This window comes from Megalobrama amblycephala, linkage group LG20, assembly GCF_018812025.1.
Source record: "Megalobrama amblycephala isolate DHTTF-2021 linkage group LG20, ASM1881202v1, whole genome shotgun sequence".
Lineage (NCBI taxonomy): Eukaryota > Metazoa > Chordata > Actinopteri > Cypriniformes > Xenocyprididae > Megalobrama > Megalobrama amblycephala.
The window spans coordinates 18,018,083-18,035,208 of NC_063063.1; the positions used below are offsets into that span (position 1 = coordinate 18,018,083).

The following is a 17,126-nucleotide window of genomic DNA, read 5'->3' on the forward strand; positions in this document are numbered from 1 at the left end:
ATTATTATTATTATTATTATTATTATTATTATTATTATATTGTAAATATTAGGCTATGGAAACACAACACATTATGTGCCGATAAGCATTTTAAACTGTATTATTCTACCTTGGTGTCGTGAGTTTACCATGTTGTGTGTTAAATTCATGTTGAATCCACCTTGTCAATAGTTTTGGCATTCCAATCAAATAATGTATCAGGAAAGAAATGTTAAATATTGCAGCCAATACCATTTCCAATGCAATTCTGATCATTACACTGTAAGTGTAAGTCAGGTTGAGCACATTGTGTCATGGTAAACAGCAAACAGTACAGCACATTGTGCTAAGCTGTATAGGCAGATTGTATAGGCCTACTGAGTTTTTTATTCTTGCAATACTGAATTTGCAAAAATCTTATACCATAAACTGATTATTATTTTTCTTTATTGTTGTTGTTGTTATTATTATTATTATTATTATTATTATTTTACAACAGATCAAAAACTTAAAAAAATAAGAACTACTACTAAGAAATTTGATTGGTTTACACATTTTTGTATTACACTTATGCCCATATAAATCTGATGTTTGCTGTTTGTTAAGTGTGATTTTATTAGTATGACTTTGTTTATGATTAGGATAAGGCTACATTTTATGATGACTACAAAACTGTAAACCACTTCTTACAATAATAAATCACAATTCTTACAATAGATTTAAGGCCATTACAGTAGAGAAGATGAGCTCCATTTTATTTGTTTGTATGAAAATATACTGTAATCTTTTAACATGTTTAAGCTATTGTTTTCTCATTGGCTAAAGTAAGTTAAAGCCAGAAAATATGCAATTCATTAAGCAACACCCACAACATGGTATACAGTGGATGGAGACCCAACAGCTGTTATATAAGACAAAGCCAGATGTTTAGCTGCCTGTTAAGGCTTTAGAATGGGGTTCTTACACACATGGCTTCTGTTCACACTAGTGAGAGCAGCTGACCCTCCATGCAAGTTATGGGGGACTCCTGACATTCCACAGCTTAGAAAAGATGGGGATGTGACAATTGGGGGCATATTTTCCTTTCATAACAGCTGGGAGGAAATGATGCCCACATTCACATCAAAACCAGAGCAGCCAAAATGCAAGAGGTGAGTGGATTTGACAGATGTTATAAAAAGAATAATGAAAGAATGAATGATCTGTCTTGTGTGCTTGTATTGGTATTTATATACCCACACCCGTGTGCTTGTACAGGTATTTATATACATATACCTGTCTTAACCTCATGCATTTTCATTGTCATTTATTTAATTATTTGATTTATTTTCTTTCTGTAGTTTGAGCCTCAGAGAATTTCAAAATGCACAGACAATGGTATTTGCCATTGAGGAAATCAACAACAGAGCTGATATTCTTCCTGGTGTCAGTTTGGGATACAAAATCTATGATTCATGTGGTTCTATAGAAATGGCTCTCAGAGCCTCTCTGTCATTAGTAAATGGCGAAAATGCCTATAAGTTGTCCTGTCAAAGACCCAACACAGTCCAAGCTATCATTGCAGAAACCTCCTCTACTCCAACTATTGCCATCTCTTCCACAGTTGGACCTTTACATTTACCTGTGGTAAGTTGTTTAAATATTTAACAAAACATTTGTGACAAAATTTCTGTAATAATGTTAAAAAATAAATAAATACTATTAATAAATCACAAATTCTATTTTATTAAAAAAAAAAAAAAAAAAAAAAAAAAAAAAAAAACTAGCTAATTCATTTGTCACTAATCCTGCAGATTAGTCATTTTGCAACATGCGCTTGCCTTAGTGACAGAAAGAAACACCCCTCCTTCTTCAGGACTATTCCCAGTGATTATTACCAAAGCCGAGCACTGGCCAAACTGGTCAAGTATTTTGGCTGGACCTGGGTAGGGGCTCTTCGCAGTGATAATGATTATGGAAACAATGGCATGAACACTTTTATCAAAGCAGCCACAGAATTTGGAGTCTGTGTGGAGTTTTCAGAAGCATTCTTCAGGACTGATCCCAGGGAGGAAATTTTGAGAATCGTGGACATTGTAAAGAAATCAAGCTCTAAAGTGATTGTTGCCTTTGTATCCTACTCAGATATGGAAGTTCTTCTAGGGGAAATAGCTCAACAGAATATTACTGGTCTACAGTGGATTGGTAGTGAATCATGGATCTCTGATATGAACATTGCTTCTGGTAAATGGCAACACATCCTTAGAGGGTCCATGGGCTTTGCCATCCCAAAAGCTGAAATAAGAGGCCTAAAGGAATTTTTGACTAAACTTAACCCATCTTCTGGCATAGATCTGTATAAAGAGTTGTGGGAAACAGTATTCGAATGTAAACTTCCCTCACAACAAACTGTGGGAAGTAGAAGCATGTGCACAGGCAATGAAAGTTTGGACAATGTGCAGAACCAGTACACAGATGTTACAGAATTACAAATTGCTAATAATGTTTACAAAGCTGTGTATGCAGTTGCTCATGCTATGAATAGCATAATCAGTTGTTCAAAATTAGACACAAACCAAAGCAAATGCCTGGAGAAAGTCAACAATACATGGCAGGTAGCATGAGTTGCATGGAAACAGTCATGTCAGTTGCACTCATTTATTTACTTAAAGTTTTTTTGTTTTTTGTTTTTTTCTTTTTTTCTTTTACAGGTACTTAACGCCTTGAGAGAAGTGAGCTTCTACACAGAAACTGGTGAAAAGGTGTTTTTTGATAAAAATGGAGATCCGGCAGCAAGGTATGATCTCTTGAACTGGCAGCAGGGGGAGGATGGGAGAACAGAGTTTGTTAAAGTGGGTTTCTATGATGCCTCTTTACAACCAGGATTTCAGCTTTCATTTAACAACATGAGCATAGTGTGGGCCAAAAATCAACACCAGGTAATTTTTGTGAGCAGGCCTATATTTGTGAAGTACATCTTGCATTGCTGTATACAAGAAGCAAGTTTTGTTGTGGTACACATTGTCGTGTTTTACAGGTACCCGTGTCTGTGTGCAGTGAGAGCTGTCCCATGGGCACTAGGAAAGCTGTGAAAAAAGGAAAACCTGCCTGCTGTTATGACTGTATTCAGTGTGCAGAAGGAGAAATAAGTAATGAGACAGGTATGGTACAACATTACAAATGCACAACAACAAGCAGAAGTGTACAAACTAAATAATTTTTTATATTCAAACTTGTTCCTCAGATTCAGTGATGTGTCTCAAGTGCCCTGCTGAATTTTGGTCGAACAAATGGAGAGATGAATGTGTCCCAAAACTTGTGGAATTCTTATCATTTGAAGATGTGATGGGAATTATTCTAGTAGTGTTTTCTTTACTGGGTGTTTCTTTTACATTAGGTATTGCTGTAGTTTTCTTTGTACATAAAGACACCCCCATAGTAAAAGCCAATAACTCAGAGCTGAGTTTCCTGCTGCTCTTTTCATTGACTCTCTGTTTCCTCTGCTCACTTACTTTCATTGGCCGGCCTACCGAGTGGTCCTGTATGTTGCGTCATACAGCATTTGGGATCACTTTTGTTCTCTGTATCTCCTGTGTTCTAGGCAAAACAATAGTGGTGTTAATGGCCTTCAGGGCTACAATTCCAGGAAGTAATGTCATGAGATGGTTTGGACCCTTGCAGCAAAGACTCAGTGTCATTACATTCACTCTATTACAGATTATAATTTGTGTGCTTTGGTTAACAATATCCCCTCCTTTCCCATATATGAACATGAATTATTACCAAGAGAGAATAATTCTAGAATGCAATTTAGGTTCAGATTTTGGTTTCTGGGCTGTTCTGGGTTATATTGGCCTACTGGCTGTCTTGTGCTTCATTCTGGCTTTTCTGGCTCGAAAGTTGCCAGATAACTTCAATGAAGCCAAATTCATCACATTCAGTATGCTCATATTCTGTGCTGTTTGGCTCACATTTATCCCAGCTTATGTCAGTTCTCCTGGAAAATTTACTGTAGCTGTGGAGATATTTGCTATTTTAGCTTCAAGTTTTGGCTTGCTGTTTTGCATATTTGCTCCAAAATGTTACATTATTTTACTCAAGCCAGAACAAAACACAAAGAAACACATGATGGGTAAATCATAAAAAAAAGAAAAATCATAAAAAAAAAGAAAAAAAAAATCCACAAACATGTTTTATGAACTATGATTGTAGCCTCTACTTTAAAAAAGAAAATCTGTAAAAATATGTATTATTCATCCAGAATATTATATATTTTACTGAATAAATAAACAGTGAAATATATATTGAAAACGCTAAACTAAAATAATTATAAATGTTAGCTTACCTTCACTACAAATGTCACCCCATCAAAACAATCATCTAAAAGTGTTGATTTTAGAATTTATTCCTGATGTGACACCAACTTTCTAATCACCAATATTATGAAGTCATGTACTGTTTATTAAATATATGTCCAATCTGTACCATGCAAAAAATAATGTTAAGAATTTAAGAGAATCATTTACTCCAATATACTGTACATTCAACATACTGTAAATAATGTTTGATTTTATATAGTATAAATAGATTTAGTAATATATAAAATATGCTTTATGAGTGCTTTAAAATGAATAAAGACATTTCATATTATCTCTGAAAAAGTTTTATTGTGTTCAACGAAATTTCTTTGCATACCATGAAAAAAAATTGCATTAATTTAATTAAAAACAAAATTATTACATAATGCCCAATGAATTTTCAAAGAAAATTATTTATTTGATGTAAACATCCAAATAATATGATGCATGATGCATTATAATACATCATCTGTTAAGGGTGTAAACAAAACTTTGGTCTATAAAAAGGGTGAATGTGTTTGGTCACCGAATGTTTGAAAGGATCAGACACACAATGTTGATTCTAGAGCTACTACTGCTCAAGTCAGTGTTGATCAGGACAGAACAGACAGTTTGTAAGCGACAGGGTAAAGCACAGCTGCCTGAGTTCGTCAAAGATGGAGCACTAAATATTGGTGGAATCTTCACATTTTACACAGGCTATACTGGGGTGATTCCAAAATTTAATCGATTACCTCCACAACCAAAGTGCAAGGAGTAAGTATGTTTTAAATGCACATTGTTGTCTTAAGTTTATTGTAATTTGTGGAATTACATAATATATTGTTTTATGTTTTTGCTTTGCAGAAGTGGTACTTACTTGTCTGTCCAACTTTTTTTTTCTCTTTAACTAAAAATATGTATATGTCTTTAGCATCAATTACAGGGAATTTAAATTTGCATGCACTATGATCTTCACAATAGAAGAAATAAATAAAAACCCAAATATACTCCCAAACCACACTCTGGGGTATGAAATCTTTAATGCCTGTGGATTCTCTAATATTCTTCAATCTGCACTTTCACTGTCCAATGGACAAGATGATATCACTGATGAAATAAACTGCACCAAGGCCAATACTGTGCAGGCTATAATAGGTCATTCAGGATCCACTCCAACCATTGGGTTTGCCAGAATAACTGGCCGATTCCACATACCCGTGGTAAGATGTCATTCCACTATATACAGTGTAAATATTTTTATATATATATTTTATATATATATATATATGTATATATATATATATATATATATATATATATATATATATATATATATATATATATATATATAGAAGTGAAGTATTTTTTATTTGCATAACCAATAATCTGCTGAAATGCAGTGAAAAAAAAAAGGGGATGAAGAATGAAATTCACCCAGTTTCATTCATGCTGTTTCACATTTGTCTTCATGCAGATCAGTCATTTTGCTACCTGTGCTTGCCTGAGCGACAGAAAAGAGTTCCCTTCTTTCTTCAGAACTATTCCAAGTGATTACTACCAGAGCAGAGCACTGGCCCAGCTTGTGAAACATTTTGGCTGGACATGGGTGGGAGCCTTAAGCAATGACAATGATTATGGTAAAACTGGAATTGCCACATTTATTAAAGCTGCTCAAGAAGAGGGAGTCTGTATTGAATACTCAGAGGCTTTTGAGAGCACAGGATCAAAAACATCTTTAACAAATATAGTAGACATTATCAGAACCTCCTCATCCAAGGTAATAATGGCTTTCATGTCACACAGAGAGATCAAGATACTGGTAGATGAGCTATACAGGCAAAATGTTACAGGACTGCAGTGGATCGGAAGTGATGCCTGGATCACAGATGACTCTCTTGCAGATAGCCAAGGCCACAATTTGCTGATTGGATCTATAGGATTCAGTGTACGCAATGCTCAAATACCTGGACTAGGCCCTTTTCTACAGGACATCAACCCCTCCCAATTTCCTAAAAGCATGTTTCTCAAAGAATTCTGGGAAAATGTTTTTCAGTGTTCATTGAGCCCAAGTTCAAAGCTGAAGGCATGCAATGGCTCAGAGCACTTAAAATATGTCAAACATCCTTTTACTGATGTGTCTGATCTGAGATTCATCAATAATGTCTACACTGCTGTGTATGCAATTGCTCATGCACTGCACAATCTACTGTCATGTAAGCAACAAAAACTCCAATTTACTAATGGCACCTGTGCACAATCAACAACAATACAACCCTGGCAGGTGAAATATCTTCTAAAATGTTGAAATCTTAAAATCTAACTATAATATATGTAAAGATCCAAGAAAACTGGTTGATTTAAACAAAGGACAAATTAACATAATTTACTATTAACATAATTTACTATTAAACAAGAGTTTTTGGTAACACAAGGATTCAGAATAACCTTTTAGCAATATGGAAACCTGAAATTGTAAAGTTTATCATTTTAAAACTATATTTTAGTAACATCATATGGTGACTTTGTTGATTTAAAAATAAATAAATAATCGGTAACACTTTAGAATAATGGTCCGTCATTAATAAGTAACAGGAAGTAATGCAGGACAAATGAGTAGTACTACATTAACACTTCAGCTATTTCTATTAACTAATATAGAAACAAGCTTAACTAATCAGTAAGTAATATCAAATTTAGGACTAAGATCCTTATTAGGTAATCAATAATTACTGAATGGGACTGGCATCAAGAACTAATATGTAACTACGACAAATTATAAAGGATTACTAATTAATTACTAATCATAACATTAACGTCTGCGATGTGAGCAACTGTCTTTTTTTTGGCATAAAATGCATTACTAATTACTCTATGAACTACTAGTGATCTGGACCATTATTTTCAAGTGAAAAACATATTTTTCACTTTACAATAATGGTTCAGATCACTAGTAGTCCTTGAAAAATGGACTACTATATAAAGTGAATTTTAAAGTGAAAAAAAAAAAAGATGTTTTTCACTTTAAAATAATGGTCCAGATCACTAGTAGTTACTGCATTGTGACTAGGTAACACTTGAGTAATTAGTGATGCATTTTATGACTATATTCAGAGTAAAAATTATGACTGATATTCTTTATAATTAGTCAGTTAAGTTAGTTATTAATAAGGCTAATCTCATTAAGTAATTATTGATTACCTAATAAGAAACTCCTAAATTTAATATTACTTACTGATTTAGTTAAGTTGGTTTCTATATTAGTTAATAGTAATAGCTGAAGCGGTAATGTAGTACTACTCATTAGTCCTACATTACTTCCTACATAGTTACTTATTAATATTTATTTATTCTAAAGTGTTACTGATTATTTATTTATTTTTAAATCAACAAAGTCACCATGTGATGTTACTAAAATATAGTTTTAAACTGATACACTTTACAATTTTAGGTTTCCATATTGCTAAAAGGTTATTCTGAATCCAAAATGAGATTACTGCAAAAAAATAAAAATAAATAAATTCTGCCATTACAGGTTGTACATTATCTGCAAACCGTAAATTTTAGCATGAATGGGGGAGAAACACTGTTTTTTGATAGTGAAGGAAACTCCCCTGCAAGATATGAACTGGTAAACTTACAAAAGGTCACAAAAGGTACCATGGAGGTAGCCACAATTGGCTACTATGATGCAACTCAGCCTCGTGGGCAAGAGTTTACTATGAACAATGTCAACATCATCTGGGGAGGAGGTCTGAAGACTGTAAGTGTCTCTTTTCAAATTAATTTTCCAATCTTAACTAAATACCCAAGTGCACAGGAGATGCAGTGATGCATTGTAACGGCTCAGATCAAACATGTGTAAACATGTGCAAACATGTCACATGGCATATTATTTTTCTATTGTTGTTCAAGTAGCTTTTCCCTGATGTGTGGCAGGTGCCTGTATCTGTGTGTACTGAGAGTTGTCCCCTAGGAACTAGGAAAGCGGTGCAGCAAGGAAGACCCATCTGTTGTTTTGACTGTATTCCATGCCCTTCAGGAGAGATTAGCAACACAACAGGTAATGCTTGTTTAACTGCTCTTTTAACACTTGCAGTTCATCAAAAGAGGATCAAATGGAAAAGTTTGACAGTTATTTTAATCTAAATGATTATGATCTAAATGATATACACTGCCATAAAAACATTATATAAAAAAAATAAATAAAAAAAAAAAAAACACTAACAAGTCTATTTCTAAAGGAGTAGTATATATGATCAGATATAGGCTAGGAGAGACTTCATTGAAATAGCAGGCTCATTACTATTGCACTTCCGTTTTCATCCACACCAGATGCATCTGACTGTGTGAAGTGCCCTTTTGGATACTGGTCCAATAGCAGAGGTGATGAGTGTATCATAAAGACAGTGGAATTCCTGTCATTCACCGAAATCATGGGTATCATTTTAATGATGTTTGGGTTACTTGGGGCATTTCTAACTGTGTTCATATTTGTAGTTTTCTTTCACCATAGAGACACACCAATAGTAAAAGCCAACAACTCAGAGCTGAGCTTCCTGCTGCTCTTCTCATTGACTCTGTGTTTCCTCTGTTCACTTACTTTCATTGGTCGGCCCACTGAGTGGTCCTGTATGTTGCGTCACACAGCATTTGGCATCACTTTTGTACTCTGTATCTCCTGTGTTCTAGGCAAAACAATAGTGGTATTAATGGCTTTCAGGGCTACACTTCCAGGAAGTAATGTTATGAAATGGTTTGGGCCTCTTCAACAAAGAATCAGTGTTGTTAGCTTTACTCTTGTACAGGTCCTTATCTGCGTACTTTGGTTAACATTATCACCACCTTTCCCATATATGAACATGAACTACTACAGAGAAAAAATCATCCTAGAATGCAGATTAGGCTCAGCTGTCGGTTTCTGGGCTGTTCTGGCATATATTGGCCTACTGGCTGTCTTGTGCTTCATTTTGGCTTTTCTAGCTCGAAAGCTCCCTGATAACTTCAATGAAGCCAAGTTCATTACATTCAGTATGCTCATTTTCTGTTCTGTCTGGATTGCCTTTATTCCAGCTTACCTGAGCACACCTGGAAAGTTAACTGTAGCTGTTGAGATATTTGCCATTTTAGCTTCCAGTTATAGTTTACTGATCTGTATTTTCATTCCAAAATGTTATGTCATCCTGTTAAGACCAGATGCAAACACAAAAAAAGCATTTATTAAGAAAAATGTCACATTAACCTGATCATAAAGACAGAGCACATTTAGCTTAATTACAATAATTGATGAATATATGAAAAATATAAAAACTGCCAATGTCACTCACATCAGACATCAAATGGATCAGTGAAGACCTGAACCCTTTCAGTCATCCAAGTAAATGTCACATATGGTCTCCCTCTAGTGGAAAAAAGGGGTGTAAGACTACTAATGTAAGACTTGATGAACTTCATTCTCTCTTATTTCTCATACTTTAAGTCTATGTCTTTATCGGATGTGTGTGTGGGTGAATATGAGAATAGTATGAGTAGTGTTATTATTATTACTAATAAAAACTTGCATTCAATGATTACCACATTGCCAATGTAAATGTTTTAACTGGTAACAACGTCATGTCAGCTTCTCGATTAATGTATACTGTAATTCAGTAATGCTTATATTTCTTACTACTCTTGTAAAATGTATACCAACTATGCACCTCCTGCATGCCTCCATTCCACTTGAAGACCCAAAGTACATAAAAGACCATAAAATAATTAGTAATCAGTTTCCAAGCATTTTTTTTTTTTTTTTTTTTTTAAGGCCTGTACACACCGGGACGAATATCGCACGCGTTTATCACCAGCGTTTTTCGAGACGTTTTTTGTGTTCATACCCAAGCAATTTTCACTGGCGATGCGCAGAGTGAACGTGCAAATTCACTCCCTGACAGTATGTGGCGCTTGTGCTTAACGGTATTGCAAATAAACATATTTATTATATTAATAAAAAGTTAAAGAAGATAAAAATGCAGATATAAAATGGCATATATATATATATATATATATATATATATATATATGACATATGAGAGATGGTAATCAGAAAAGGTTGTGCAAATAAGTCACAATTAAAGCCTGTACACACCGGGACGAATATCGCACGCGTTTATCGCCAGCGTTTTTCGAGACGTTTTTTGTGTTCACACCCAACCGATTTTCACTGGCGATGCGCAGAGTGAACGTGCAAATTCACTCCCTGACAGTATGTGGCGCTTGTGCTTAACGGTAGTGCAAATAAACATATTTATGATATTAATAAAGTTAAAGAAGATACAAATGCAGATATTAAATGGCATATATATGAGAGAGGGTAGTCAGAAACAGTAGTGCAAATAAACATATTATATTAGTAAAGTTAAAGAAGATAAAAATGCAGATATTAAATGGCATATATGAGAGATGGTAGTCAGAAACAGTAGTGCAAATAAACATTTATGAAATAGACATTCTCTATATTTCTTGAATGTAAAAGAAAAAAAAAAAAAAACAGCAAAAATACAGAAATAATACACATCTTTTGGTATGGCCAAGAACTGGCAGAGCACCCATAGCGTGCGTCTCAATCAGCCCTAGTTCACTAGTCAGGGCACTGATCAGGGAGTCGGCCACATTCATTTAAATGGTATACTGATACACGACCTAGGAAGCTAGGAAGCTGTTTGAGACGCAGGAATAGTTTGTAGAGGTCTTCCTCGTCTACTTACTTTCTATTCGTCGTCTTGTGTGCTCGGCAAGACCGTTTTGTGCTTGAGCGCCACCAAGTCGTGTTTTACTGTAACTTCAGCAGCTCCAGGCACGGGAACAAAAGCGCCACTCTCATTGGTCTGCCAGTCTTTAACGCGGCTCGTCAAACCAAAAAAACGAACCCAAGGCGTTTTTTAAAAAATGACGCTTTTACTCCTCGCGTTTTTCGCTTCCGTGTGCACACTCACATTGGCGCCCGTTTAGTCACGAGGTGTTAAACGTTCGACGATAATCGCGCACGATATTCGTCCCAGTGTGTACAGGCCTTTAGGCTAATTATATAAGAGTGTAGAGTCTTATTTTCAAATTTCTTAATCAAGTTTAGGTTTGGGGAGGTGGGACAAAATATGGGAAGGGGTTCAACAAACAAAATGAATGCACATCATCTGAGAAAAAAAAAAAAAAAAAAAAGGTAGGTGCTCAACCAGATAAATTTAAATTATATTTTGAGTCATGCAGCTCTTCATCAGACCATGAGAAAAATCCATTAATATTTTCATTTCTAATCACTTTTTTAATTAAAATAAGACATGACAGATATAAGTTATTGCATTTTGCCCCTTTTGCATGAGTAGGCTTGTCCAGTTAACATCCAATACATTTGCCCCTATCTCACCATATCTATTAACATGTCGATCTCATTCTGCTCTGCAGTATCGCTCTCTCTCCCTTTCTCTTTTTTATTACAGCAAATACTCAATGACCAGTGGTAAATCATGGAATCAGTTAAACAACATTTCACCTTGGGTTACCTGGGCATAAGCACCACTGTGCGATGTCAGAGCAAGTGTGCTACCTGCCAGCTCAAAGACATTGTTTCAAATGTTTTTTTTTTGTTTTGTTTGTTTGTTTGTTTGAAACAGAGGTAACACTTTATTTCAGTGGTCCACTTTAAACATTCTACTCATAAGTAACTTTGCAACTACATGTCACATAACTATCATTAGAGTATTAGTCCCACAAAAGACATTCTACTGACTATAAGTCACTTTCCAACTACATACTAACCCTAACCTAACAATCTACTATAGTCTACAAATACTCTAATGAGAGTTAGTTGCAAAGTTACTTAAGATAGTAGAATGTCTAAAGTGGGCCGTCAAACATCAACATCATTGTATAAAATGTCCCTTACCACATACATCAGTGGTTTGAAATTAAATGTACCAGTTAAGGTCTTTAAACTCCATAATTCAAATTAAAAAATTTGACATTTCCTTTTGTGTAACGTATTTTGTAATTTTATTTTGAATAATATTAATTAATCAATTATTAAATGTATTAAATTGCTACATGTAGTGCTATCTGAAGATGCAACAAAAATAAATGTAAGGTTTCACATATTTTTCAGTAGTTATTGTTGCTTAAATAAAACCAAATATTTTCTGAAAAAGTGTTTGTGCACTGCAATGTTTACCTCTGAGTATTGGCCCTTGTGGAACCAAGGGTACCTTCCTCCTTTGTCACTTATGAGTGTATAAAGCTAGGACCCTACCCTGAACAGGAACTCTATACCAGCCCAGCCTCTGAGATGAGAGGAGCCACTGTGGTTCTACTTGCTCTTCTGACTAGAGCACTGAACCCTTGCTGTACATCACTTAGCCTAGGAGATGATGAGAGACAAAATGATAAAAGTGAACATTCAGAGGACAGAGCTGTCAAAGTTAACAGAGCCTTGACATTTAATACAAGACATGTACCAATAACATGTGAAGGGTGGGTATGATTTATTTCAAGTTAATTTATTAATGCATGTTTTTATTTAAAAACTCATTTTTTTGCTATGTCACTGTCGAAAATGTATTAGGTTTGTACATTCATTATTAGAAAGACACATTTTAATACTGCTGTATAAATGTGTATGATGACGAGGTTAAGAAGTGATTTATAATAGAATAGAACAGAATAGATGACACAAAATGTGATTATGTTATTCCATTGTGCCTTGATTAAATAAAATGTGTGTTTGCTTTTGGAGACAGTAAGTCTAAGATCTCCCATTTTTCTTATTTCAGCTGCCTTGTAGAGAAATATCAGTCTACACACTTGTTGAACTTTTCTGTGGAAAAACCTGAGGCGTTCACAGTGCAGATTATTATTTCAAGACGCCCGATACTCTGCCTTTGTGAAATCCTGAATAAGCAGATCCTGGGTGAGCAGTGCAGACTTGAGCCCAAACAGATCAACCTGGGCTTACATAAGGTGAGCATTGTAAACACAGATTAGTAAATACAAATGAAGCAAAAAGAAAAGTACATGCAATTTTATTTATTTATTTCTATTTATTTATTTTTCTTCTTTTTTGTCTAGGCTTTCAATCCATCTTCAAGCACGTGTTTAAACTACAGCCATGTGTATATCCTGGTTTTACATTCTATGAACAGTTTTTATCTGAAAAATGGCAATGCCTGGACAATTGCTCTTCAAATAATGTGTGAACTGAATGTCAAAAATCACACAAGAGAAATGAACTGTGTGTGCTTCAAAGTTCACATTTTTATGGCTGCAGAGGACCAGGTGGATATAACAGATAAACTGTGCATTATAACTGGGGCCTGGTTTATGTCAGCTAACTTCAATGAATCGAATGAATCCCATGTGCCGAGGCTCAGTATGTTCTTTCCTGATGTGAAACTCTCAGAGCCAGCAGTGAAAGCTCTCATTGGTGCCTTTCTGAGGCAGACAAATCACTGGACCATGCCTGCCTTGATCTGTGTGCGTACTATAATGCATTGCGAGCTTGTAGTGTCATTCCACAGATCTTTGAACATGATCTCCATCATGAGAGGAAATTGTGAAAGCTGCACTTACAATCATTGTGCTGAGCTATACCAGGTACAGATTTCTGTTCCATGAATGTTGTCCCTACATTTAATCTACAATAATAACAATAATAAGTAGAAGAATATAGATTAAAGATAAGGAAATAATTGCACTTCTCAATCAATATTGTTTTATCTTCATTGGCAGTTCATTTGGAGATGTATAATGGAGAAACAGGGGGAGTTTAACCAAGTGGTTAAAAGCTGTTTCAGATCAAATTTGCTCACCTGCACAGACATGTGGAAGCATAAAGGTGAACTCCAATTGTGTCTTTTTGCTTTGTGTATGAGCTGTTACTTTGTTTAGAGAGCACATATTTAATCTGGTATAGCATTATAACCAACTTGATGTGCTTTTTTTATTGCATTTGTACTTGTAGAAATCAGCCCACTACAATGGCAGATCTGCACTCAACTGCTCAGCAGAGGCTTGTTTCACCAGTGGATTGTGAGAGTTCTGCTAATCACAGTTTCTCTGTTTTTAATTGGTCAGACTGCAGTTGTGACATATATGAGCTATACACAAAGATATGTTTTTACCCACAGAGTCAGGAACTCAAATCTAAATTTTGTGCTGCTTTTCACAATCTCATGGTGCTCTTTGAGTCCACTTAATGGGCAATTAACTCTTTGTTCCTGCAAACTTCACCACACAGCATTTGGGGTCACGTTTGTCCTCTGTATCTCCTGTGCTCTGGGGAAAACAATAGTGGTGTTAATGGCCTTCAAGGCTACAATTCCAGGCAGTAATGTTATGAAATGGTTTGGGCGATTGCCACATAGACTCAGTGTTCCTGCATTTACTATGACACAGATCCTTGTCTTTGTGTTTTGGTTTTCAATACATTTATATTTATTTAACCTGAGTATGAACTGTTACCAAGAAAAGATTATCCTAGAATGTGATGTACCCTCTGCAGTTGGTTTCTGTCTTAGTTTTTATCACTTGGTGCTCAGCTTTATTCTGACTTTTCTTGTATGTAACCTGCCATTTACTATTGTCTGTTACTCAGTGTTGAACATCCATGCTGTTATGGGTTTGACAACAAGAATATCGCTCAGAGCATTATTAAGGTAAAGCTGGCCTGTTTGAAGGTTGAATGCAAATACAAATGTATATGAAGACAAAAGTTTATACTTACATGAAAATAAAAATGAACAATTGCTCATTTCTGAGATTTAAATGTTTAAATTTGTGTGTCAAAGTCAAGTGCAATTGTTCAAAGAAGCCATTCTAAACTGATGTCATGCTTTTCATTGGAGTGTTATTAAAAATGAAGGAATATTTGTACATTGCCATGCATTTTGGAACTACACAGGTGAAAAAAAAAAGTTTTGCATTTTACAAACTTGGACCCAAGGTGTATATGACATATTATTTACTGTAAGTTAATATTAACAACTGTAATATGTTTCTTGTACTATTCAATACACAGTTTTATAAGGGAATAACATAAGTCAGACAATAAAGACAATCCAATTCATCAAATGAATAAAAAAATAATATAGAACAGTGGTCTTCAACCCTGCTACTTGAGACCCAAAGTGTATTTCCAACCTGCTTCAATACACCTGCCTGTGTATTTTCAAGCGATCCTGAAGAGCTTGATAGACCCTTTTCACATTTCCAGGGTTCTCAGAAACGTAACTCATTAAAGTTGGGTAAACTTCTATAGCGATGTAAGGGAGAAAAAAGTAAATATAATTTTTGTATTTCCATTTACTCCAATAGCAAAATCATTTTTATATTTTCCGATTTTCTGTCACTCCCTCAGCTGTTGTATTAAAAACACGTTTTGCTGTTGTTGTTGTTGTTTTATATATATATATATATATATATAATTAATTAATTTTATAATGGAGAATGTGGCGATGCCAATTATTACATGATGGGGTGATTTAATATGTTATTAAAATAATAATAATAATAATTAAAATAATAATAATTATCTATCCATTCCCAAAATGAGGATACTGATGATTGTCTTTAAATGCCCTTATCAAATGTAATAAATAAATTAATAAATATATACATACATACATACAGAAGAGAAGATATTGTTGAATAAAGTCATTTTTTTTTTTTAATGTTTTTCAACTAAAAATTGAAAACTTTTTATGCGTTTTGGCCATTCATTTACATGACAACTGGGTTTGGGGGCCTGAAAATGCAAACATTCAAGAACAATTTTCAAAGTGCAAGTGTTTTTTTTAAAAACGATACCGTTATCGCTTCCATGTAAACTACAAAAAAGCGCATTTGTGAAAACAGTGACATCATGCATATGTTCAGTCTATAGGCGCATAGTGTTTCTTTACAAAGTGACATCACCAACTACAGGCCTGGCATGGATAATACAGCGTTTTTAGTTGTTTTTGTGGATCCGTGTGAACGGGGATCATTTCGACAACATTGCCGTCTATATGCGAAAAAGGCAAAGAAAAAAACGTTTCCGTTTTTAGTACATCGTTGTCGTATAACTGAATCTTAGCACATCTGACATTGTGTCAGACATCCTAACCAGACAGTAAATGAATGAGTGAGCATGGTATGCAGGGTGAGCAGTCCTTGATTGTGTGCTAATTGAAACCAGGTGCAGGTGATTAGTTCTTGAAGTGTGGGCAGGGTGACAACTGTGATAATGATGAAGGAAAATTCAATTCACATTTATTTGTATAGCGCTTTTCACAATACACATCGTTTCAAAGCAGCTTTACAGAAAATGCATGTCAACATTACAATTTGGAGTGATCTGTTATCAGAGGTGTAAGTTATGTGAATTATGCTTAACCAAGCAAATAAATTCAGTTGTTAAGAATAGTTTTTATCAATTACAGATTATTTCTAAACTTAAATCATTCTTGTCTTTTCAAGATTTGGAGAAGGTCATTCATGCTTTTATCACATCGCGTTTAGATTATTGCAACTCATTGTATTTGGGCCTTCCTCAGTCATCCATTGCTCACCTCCAGATGGTTCAAAATGCAGCTGCAAGGATGTTAACCAGAGCAAAGAAATTTGACCATGTCACCCCAATCTTAGCATCGCTCCATTAGCTTCCAGTCCTTTTAAGGTTTCAGTTCAAAATTCTGTTGTATTGTTTTTCAAGCCCCCTCTTATTTAAAAGATCTTATTATTCCACATTCATCTAGTAGATCCTTAAGGTCTGCAGATCAGTATCTCTTATATGTCCCTCGATCACGTTTGAAAACCAAGGGCGAC

At 34.9% G+C, this 17,126-nt stretch overlaps 2 protein-coding genes, 1 long non-coding RNA gene and 1 pseudogene across 4 annotated transcripts; 3 read left to right on the top strand and 1 right to left on the bottom strand.

The window, feature by feature from the left end:
- Positions 1 to 927: 927 nt before the first annotated feature.
- Positions 928 to 4,511, top strand: LOC125255816 (extracellular calcium-sensing receptor). The gene is made up of 6 exons (XM_048171318.1): positions 928 to 1,130; positions 1,320 to 1,605; positions 1,773 to 2,573; positions 2,670 to 2,897; positions 2,996 to 3,119; positions 3,203 to 4,511. Exons 1-6 carry the CDS (start codon positions 931 to 933, stop codon positions 4,099 to 4,101), a joined length of 2,538 nt encoding a protein of 845 aa, XP_048027275.1. The 5' UTR covers positions 928 to 930; the 3' UTR covers positions 4,102 to 4,511.
- Positions 4,512 to 4,698: 187 nt separating this feature from the next.
- LOC125255819 lies at positions 4,699 to 9,430 on the top strand (annotated as a pseudogene).
- LOC125255843 lies at positions 8,879 to 10,105 on the bottom strand. The gene is made up of 3 exons (XR_007182005.1): positions 9,623 to 10,105; positions 9,374 to 9,478; positions 8,879 to 8,983 (listed from the first exon to the last, which is right to left on the bottom strand). It is a non-coding gene; the product is annotated as an uncharacterized LOC125255843 (long non-coding RNA).
- A 1,989-nt stretch (positions 10,106 to 12,094) lies between these two features.
- Positions 12,095 to 15,881, top strand: LOC125255825. 2 transcript variants are annotated; one of them, XM_048171325.1, is made up of 5 exons: positions 12,097 to 12,797; positions 13,097 to 13,283; positions 13,392 to 13,916; positions 14,052 to 14,157; positions 14,284 to 15,878. In XM_048171325.1, the coding sequence occupies exons 1-5, from the start codon at positions 12,613 to 12,615 to the stop codon at positions 14,979 to 14,981; spliced, it is 1,701 nt and encodes a 566-aa protein (XP_048027282.1). In that variant the 5' UTR covers positions 12,097 to 12,612; the 3' UTR covers positions 14,982 to 15,878. The 2 variants fall into 2 exon arrangements, with proteins under 2 accessions (XP_048027283.1, XP_048027282.1); XM_048171326.1 differs by having other exon boundaries at positions 12,095 to 12,797; positions 14,052 to 15,881.
- The last annotated feature ends 1,245 nt before the right edge of the window (positions 15,882 to 17,126 follow it).

Coding starts and splice junctions, on each gene's coding strand:
- LOC125255816 (XM_048171318.1), top strand. CDS start 931: ATGGGGTTCTTACACACATGGCTTCTGTTCACACTAGTGAGAGCAGCT. Junction 1,131..1,319: donor GAGCAGCCAAAATGCAAGAG/GTGAGTGGATTT, acceptor TTCTTTCTGTAG/TTTGAGCCTCAGAGAATTTC. Junction 2,574..2,669: donor AAGTCAACAATACATGGCAG/GTAGCATGAGTT, acceptor TTTCTTTTACAG/GTACTTAACGCCTTGAGAGA.
- LOC125255825 (XM_048171325.1), top strand. CDS start 12,613: ATGAGAGGAGCCACTGTGGTTCTACTTGCTCTTCTGACTAGAGCACTG. Junction 13,917..14,051: donor ATTGTGCTGAGCTATACCAG/GTACAGATTTCT, acceptor CTTCATTGGCAG/TTCATTTGGAGATGTATAAT. Junction 14,158..14,283: donor AGACATGTGGAAGCATAAAG/GTGAACTCCAAT, acceptor TTGTACTTGTAG/AAATCAGCCCACTACAATGG.